Here is an 8,082-nt window from a genome sequence, read left to right as displayed (position 1 = left end):
AAAAAAAAAAAAAAAAAAAAAAAAAAAAATGGTTTCCATTTTAGACTCATAAAGTCTGTGTTAGTTTAGGAGCTTATTTCTGGTAAATGTAACGACTCAATATGAGGTAAACCATTTGGTTGACCAGGAATTTAAAGGGTTATTAGAGTGGAAACCTCTCATCCGCTTTACTAGATTTATGCCAACACAGGAGCAGACGAGGCTGTGGTACACTGCCACTTGTTCGTTCAATCTCAAAAGTTATGCTCTCTCTGCTTTTTCTCATCATAGTAGCTTCATCTGGTAAGTTCCTTTTTGGCTGTGAAACCATCCTAGAGAGGAATATCAGCTGTAATGTCTTCTGCATCCTCTGAAATGGGAGCTGGCTCACAGCTTGTTTGTCTGGCTGTGTGTTTACTGAACGGGGCCACCAGTGGAGCTAGTTGACAGTTGCATTTCGTATCTCTGCTTCTTTTTCTATGTATGCTCCTGTCTCCTTAAACCCAAGACAGCCTCGGCAGATGGCCGCTCACACTGAGCCTGTTTCTGTTGGAGGTCGCTTCCTGTAAAAAGGGAGTTTTTCTCTCCACTCTGTTGCTACAAGGATGCTTGGTGTGAGGAATTGCTTTCGAGTCAATGAGTAGATGCAATCAACTGGTTTTCCTTAGATAGACAACTGAACCAATCTGACTGTATGATCTGGTTTATTTGTCTGTGTAAAGTGCCTTGAGATGACATGTGTTGTGAACTGGCGCTATATAAATAAAATAATAAACAATTATAATAAAAAAAATACAATTTAAGTCAGAATATTCACTAATCTCCACCAACACTGGTGAATTAACAGAAATGTCAACAAGTGTCAACTGTCTCTGTTTAGATAAAGCTTTTGAAAAAATGTTTGCATTTTCTTGGTGATTTTTCTTGCATCTTGAAACACCTCATCAAGTTGATCGACTTTATCCAGTAATGCAAGTTACTGTAAGGCGGAAGGGTCAACTTTTGAATCAAGTATTTAGCAACACAGAAGAACACCACGGGACGTTACTTTGACCATTCCTGTTTACTCTGTGAACATCTGACTTCCAGTACAAGAAAGAGTCCTGTCATACTCAGTTGACTGCAGTTGTTGGGCACATTAGAGATGGACAACACGCTGAATACAGGGAGTTGGTGAATCGCTCTGTGAAATTGGGTGCCATCATCTGATCCTCATTTTGAACTATAAAGGGAGATGATTTTAGATTCAAGATGAAACAGGAAGCAGTCAAAATGCTATTAACATCAAAGACGTGGAGGTGGCGGAGCATACATACTTCGGTGTTCACCTGGTCAACAGACAAGTGTTTGATTCCCTAAGCAAGCAAGATGCTGCAAACACTTAACTGACTTACCTTCTACGAGTGTGTTTTGGAGAATGTGATCTCTTCTGCTATCACCTGCTGGGGTAAGAGTATCAGAGTAAATTACTTAAAAAAGCTCAACAAGCTGATAAAGAAATCCAGCTCTGTTCTAGGAATTCATCTAGAACATCAGTATATTACAAAGAATTCTTCATAAAGTGAAGATCATTATGGACAACAGTGAGCATCCTCTACAGATTGTTAAACAACAACAGCGTGTCTTCATGGTGCATTCAGACCGGGCGCGGTGGCTGCAGCATACAGTATCGAAACAGGAAGGGTGGGGAAGCAACCAGCGGTGAATCCACTAGTCTCTATTTATTCACTGGATTGCTGATTACCTGTTGGTAGTACAGGGTTGAAGTGCCCGCCATATTGGTACTCCCTTGATAGACCAGTCGCAATGTAAACAATATTTGTGCTACAGCATGGAACAAAGATGATGTTCTCATTTTCAGGGCGACTTAAGATTTTTAAAATAAAGATATATATTCATCACTTTGACACATACTTGCTGTTTCCTAACATCAGTAGTTTACTTTAACTTCACATAGTGAAACATATGCATAGTCATTATGAAGTCAATGAAGTCTATAAATCATGTAATATAACATATTATACAAATTCAGCACAATAAAATGTATGTGTTAATGGAGCATAATAATACAGATGTCCCAAAAATGTTAAACTGATGATGTACTTGTAATATCCATGTATTTACTACATTGTTATAATATTACATGTCTGACAATGCATGTAAAATATATATATATGTATGTATGTATAGGGGTCAAATGTTTGAGTTGCTTTTTTCTCCGTCAATATAACATGCAATATATTTCAGTACCAACTTTTACAAATGAGAAATACAACAAACACAAGTGTCATGTGCTTAATAATGAATTACTAGATTGAGATTTCACAGTGAATTACTTTCCTTTTACTCCATTCTCTATTTCTTACATTAGACACAATATAGATAGCCAGACTAATGTTACGTTACATACTATACTATAGGATAGATTGGCGTATATGTGGATTTTCTTGGTTAGTACACCCACTGAATGTGAAATTACCTGTGCAACATCTTTCCACAGCTGGCAAAATGCTTGTTTTTGCAGCCAAATGCTACAAATGTAGGCATTTTTACTGCGTGTCTCCGTGGGAGTGGGGGAGTACCAGCATGGTAGTCGGTGTTGTCACTTTTATCAGCAATCCAGTGAGTAAATACAGATCAGTGGGTGAATTCCACACTGTGAGGGCGCTTACTGCTCTGCTCTCACCTGCTGCTACTAGATAGAACTGAGGTGTTGTAAAACAGCAACAGAAGCAACCCCCCCACCCCATATTTGTCAGGCCTCCATGTCCCCCCCAGCCTCTGTGCGTCAATTTCTTTCAAATCACAACTCATCTGTTTAAAATTGCCTATTCTCTTTAATATTCATTTCCCTGTCCCAGCCTTTGTATTTTTTAAATGGTTTTTATTCCGTGTTTTGGCTTAGTTTCTGCCATCGTGTTTTTATCTTCATACGATGACCTTGAGTGTCCAGAAACACACCTTTGAAATAAAATCTGTTATCATTGTTATTAAGATAAACTTTTGCCGTGGTTTCTGGAGTTTATTTCAGAGCGCTTCACAACAGCTATTTTTACCCATTGTAGAGATGCGTTTCAACCTGTTACTGCAATACGTGATGTTTAATTAACACCATTGAGCCTCCCTTTTCAGAAGGCAGCAGCTGCCACTGGCTGACATAGATCTACATTTTGTATAAGATATGGTATCCTAATCTAACCTAAACCAAGTCTTCACCTCACCCCCTGTATCTCCGTTTTCCCCTTTCCTCAAAAATGTGGCATAAACACACCTCCATGGCAAGCTTGCTTTTCGATAGATCATAATTTTTGCATGGAAATTGGCGTACATACATTGCAGAACTTGTTGCTTGCAACAAAACTTGATAAATCAGACCCCTGAACTTGCATACAAAAGAGACACAAATATTTCTTTTCACCAAAACTTTGATGAGGTTTTTGTATAAAGAAATGTCAACAAACATTAACTAATCAAAAAAATGTAAAGACAAATGGACCCAAATGTCTTAAAAAAATCATACAACACCCAAAAAAAAACATTTAGCTTAAGCTGTTATTTAAAAACATCAACAAGCAATACATTCATGGAGGGTAACAAACACAATCCAAAGATCTGTGTTTCCATGTATTGACTTCAACGTACAAGCCAAAAAAAAAAATGAAAAAAGGTTTATAAACAAAAACATATAGAATTGTTCCAGCTTTTCCACAAACCTTTATCTGCAAGTATCTGCAACTTTTCCACAAACAAAACATCTTTTGGCGATCCTCAATCACCTCATATTATCAGTTATTCATATTTTTGTAAATGTTGTTTACAATATAATACATCAGTTGCTGTGTGAGGGGAAGAAAGAAAGCACAAGTTCTCTATTAAAACATCAGCAGCTTCATTTGGATCCAATCAGACTTTCGCTTCTTCCTGAGAGTCCTCCGTTTCCGCCGCAGCCTCCGCCAGCTTGGCCTGAGCTCTTCGACGCTCTGCCTCTGTTACTGTCATGGGGTGGAGGGGAAAGAACCCAGCCAATCCTGTAGAGATGAGAAAGGATTATTTTTTTTTCAGACTTCAGCGGTAGATATATTTTCGCTTAGCCAAAGTGCATGGCAAACATATACCTGCTCATTGAATTTCTTTGTATTTAAAAAATGATAAAACCAACAAATTGAAATATATATTCAAACGTATTTGAGTTTGGTCAACTTAAAGCAAAGTAAGAGATGTGACATGGTTTAAATTTTATAAATGGGAAAAGAGTTCCATTCATTTGAATACAGAAGCCCTTTACTTTGATATAACCAAAGATAAATGCGGTTCTTCTATGCTCTCTAATGAGATTATCAGGATTTTTTGGTTGATACTCAAATCAAATAGATCAGGGGTCGGCAATCCGCGGCTCTTTAACATATTTTTGCTTTGTAATGAGAGGCTGTCAAAAAATAAAAAGAGTAATTTGTAAGGCATTTCCAGGGAAGGCACGCTAAATATGCAGCCGACCACCAAATTGGGAGTGAGAGAAAAAGTACTATTGCAGAACTTCTGGATTAATTATAGGAGCTCAAAGATAAATTTAAGAAGTAGATTGCATCTCAAAATTCCACTACTGCTGTTAGTTTTGTTGCAAGCATTGAAACCTGTTCACACCAAGGAACGCTGGTGACAGAGGGTGTGAGTTTCAGGGTTAGAGAGCACTGCTCTCATGGATGTCAGTTCCTGCTTGGTTTCTCAAGACTCAATCAACTCATCCCAACAAAAACTTGTCCGCCATAGAAAGATTCCTTTATAGTGTTTCTATAATTTCATCAATGCAACAAAACCTAAACCGACGCAATGAACACCATGTGGTTAAAGCTTTCACTGCTCCTCTCTCACCTGATGCTACTATATGACATTTGCTCCAGGATAAACATTTAATCATGAAAGCTTATTATATATCTACGCCCATGTAGTCCTTTTCTATATATGGATAATACACTTAGAGCCCATGTTGCTATACAAGGCTTATATAGGACTTTTACATTTTTGCAGCTACAGACAGATGTATTTTTTGGAAGTTTTTTTTTGGTCCACTATGGGTCTTTGAGCAGTTTGGGTTGCTGATCCCTGACATAAATGTTTGGATGAGAGGCAAATATGAAAATAAATTCATAGAACCAAGGCCAATAAAATACAGAAGTTCATTGTGTAGTAGGAGCGGATGCTTATAGGAAGTTATTGAAAGACCTCCTTGGTTAAATATTTCCTTGCGAACAAATTGAACCACTGGCTGATGATAAAACTGTGCATTTTTGTTATACACTGGAACCTGCGCCAGAGGAAGTGATCACACACCTAGAAGTTTGGCCACCGGTTTGGTTGGATGCGCACCGCAGCCGATCCAGTACTTGATCCTGTCAAAGTTGAAACTGACAAGCTTCTCGTTGTAGATGTTAGGAAGGGGGTCAAAGGTACCCAGCTGCTCGATGTACTTGCCATCCCTTGCTCTCTTGTTGTAAGCTGCAACAATCCGATAAAAGGGTCGGTTGGCTTGCTGGTGCCCAGCGAGAGCGAGTCGGATGACAACATAGCCGCTGTGGTATTTTTTCAGGAGGAGGGATGCTGCAGGACATCAGGAAAAAATAGAACTAATTATTAGAGTTTTTGTTTGCATTAATAAAATAAATTAATAAAAATCACCTATTACACAAAAACAAAATTACTTTATGGTTTTTTGCAGAAAATGTATTTGGTTCAGTGTAACTCAAAAGCTATACACAGTCTTTTTTTGCCAATATGTGCAACTTATGGTGCTGCTTTCTATGCATCATTGTAATATTAATTTTCATAGGCTTTATGCCAAATGTTTTAATAAATATATTCAGTTTAAGAGGACATGCTGTAACAGGTATGTAATGTTTTAACATTTACTTCAAATTATTTTTCTAATATCTGAAGGCACAATCAGTCAAATAATAAGATGTTGGTCAATAAACATGTTTGACAATAAGAAACTGTAAATTTAACCTAAGATAGAGCAAAATTAAACTCAAAGGCGTTTGTAATTTTGTCTATTAATTAAGCTGTCTGCTTCAGGACATTTTCTACTGATCTTGCTTCGACTTGTTCACTCTTGTATTGTTTTTGATTTGTTTTATTGTTTGGTATTGTTTTGAAATTATTTATATTGCTGATATATTATTTGATATATATTTATGATATTGTGGTTTTGATTGTGAGGATTTCTTTAAGAATAGTCTGCACTACGATACTCACATAAATGAACCATGATGTCCGGTGATTCACCCTGCAGTAAAAATAAAAGTAAAAAAGAAAAATAAGACACACTCAAACTAAAGGTACGTCAATATCAATATAAACGTAAACTGTTTGTTTGTGCAAAGTCAAAGACCATAGGAAACGGCAGTCTAGCTGATGCCAAAAACTTCTGACCTTCGGTTCTGAGGAGAAAATAAATGTAATACCTCTTAAGACGTGGTATGAAGCAAATGTAACGGTCTCAATTCCTCCCTTTTGTTGTTTCGCTCAAAAGTCGATAGAACAATGAAATTCAGTGAATGTTTTTTAGCCAAACACACGGTGTGACATTTGTCAGGGCGCAGCCATGTCTGAACCGGAAGCTACGTCACAGCGCCGCGGTTACATGTTCTTGACGCCAGATGGCGCCGTAGAGCCGCTGAGCTCTGAAGGTTTCCTCTTTCCAGAGTGCTGAAGAAAGTTTGGAACGCCGCTGCCTTTTTATCCTAAAGTCTCAAAGTTACGTTTCTCTGTGAATATGAGGGTTTAGCATTTTGCTTGTAAAAACTGCGAACAAATAAGTAAATTTAAGCTTTTAAAGGTGAAAATATTATTCAAAGGCCATATTTCTGATGTATTTTTAATATGAAATTTAAACAGACACAGAAGATCTATAACAAGTTATTTGAAGAAAAAAAAACACAGGAAAAATATTCTGTAGACGATCTATTCTTGTTAATTTAAATTAGATAGAAATATTTCAGTTTAGAATCACAATTAAAATATGTTTGGTTTCTTTAACTGTCCTATTTGCAAGCAAAATATGCCTGATTTAAGATTATACTGATGGTTTAATACATTGTTCTAGTTTAAAACTACTTACAGCATGCATAATCCTCTCATAATCCTTCTCTTTTTATGATACAAAGCAATATTTACTCGATGTGTCACTACTTTATTTTTAAATTCAGACAAAAAAAAAACATTATGAAAAACTGGACACCAATAAAACAATTACTTAAAGGAATTTAGGGCTTTTATAAAAGATCTAATCTATTTATATTTCAGCCATATTTATCAAATCAAAACTAATATGATCCACCCGTCATAAGATTAAATACATATTTATGTGTTTTTCTTGTGAGTTTGACCAATATTGTTGATATCATTATTGCTGTTGTTGCTGTTTGAATAAACTAGTCACTAATTTCAGTCCAAATAATTATGCTTATTTTGGATTATTACTAAATTAAGATAAAAAGGGTCTAAAAAATTTGATTACCCACATTTTTGTTTCAATTCTAAAGAACAACAGCATGTGTTTTTATATATTTAGAAAAATGAACATACAACTACATGTCCGCATTTAGTTGAGGCTACTGTATGTGTTTAGTTGAAGTTATATATTATAACCTCATACACATATCATTAACCCTTACTATCAACCTTATATAATCTATATATATATATATATATATATATATATATATATATATATATATATATATATATATATATAATTGTATATTGGTAATGTATAAAGTACTTAAATATAGGAACCTGATTATGTTAATCCTGTTGTTATACAACACCTCATTATGTCGTTAAGTACGTAAGCAGCACATTGAGTTTCAAATCAGATCACTTTGTTGAATCCTGCAGAGATGAAAACAATGTTACCTTAGTCTGCTGATTAACTCGGGAGTCTTTGTGTCTCATGTTGTCCGAGTTCAGACATTTAGCTTTTTTTTGTTTTTTTTCCTTTTAGCCCGCTGAGAGCCCAACCACCCCACCACCACTCCCAGTCTTGGAACATGGTGATTTCACACTCCTGTTGTGTAAAGCTTGTTTTCCACTGTGTGTGACAAACAC

General features: G+C 36.1%; 1 protein-coding gene across 1 annotated transcript; it reads right to left on the bottom strand.

The window, feature by feature from the left end:
* Positions 1-3,376: 3,376 nt before the first annotated feature.
* Positions 3,377-6,591, bottom strand: mrps16 (mitochondrial ribosomal protein S16). The gene is made up of 4 exons (XM_015379145.1): positions 6,438-6,591; positions 6,229-6,259; positions 5,308-5,574; positions 3,377-4,007 (listed from the first exon to the last, which is right to left on the bottom strand). The coding sequence occupies exons 2-4, from the start codon at positions 6,239-6,241 to the stop codon at positions 3,883-3,885; spliced, it is 405 nt and encodes a 134-aa protein (XP_015234631.1). The 5' UTR covers positions 6,242-6,259; positions 6,438-6,591; the 3' UTR covers positions 3,377-3,882.
* Positions 6,592-8,082: the final 1,491 nt, after the last annotated feature.

The sequence above is a fragment of the Cyprinodon variegatus genome, unplaced genomic scaffold, assembly GCF_000732505.1.
Source record: "Cyprinodon variegatus isolate N-32 unplaced genomic scaffold, C_variegatus-1.0 Scaffold186, whole genome shotgun sequence".
Taxonomy (NCBI): domain Eukaryota; kingdom Metazoa; phylum Chordata; class Actinopteri; order Cyprinodontiformes; family Cyprinodontidae; genus Cyprinodon; species Cyprinodon variegatus.
Note: the sequence above shows the minus strand (reverse complement) of the source record. Positions and strands in the feature narration are given on the sequence as shown.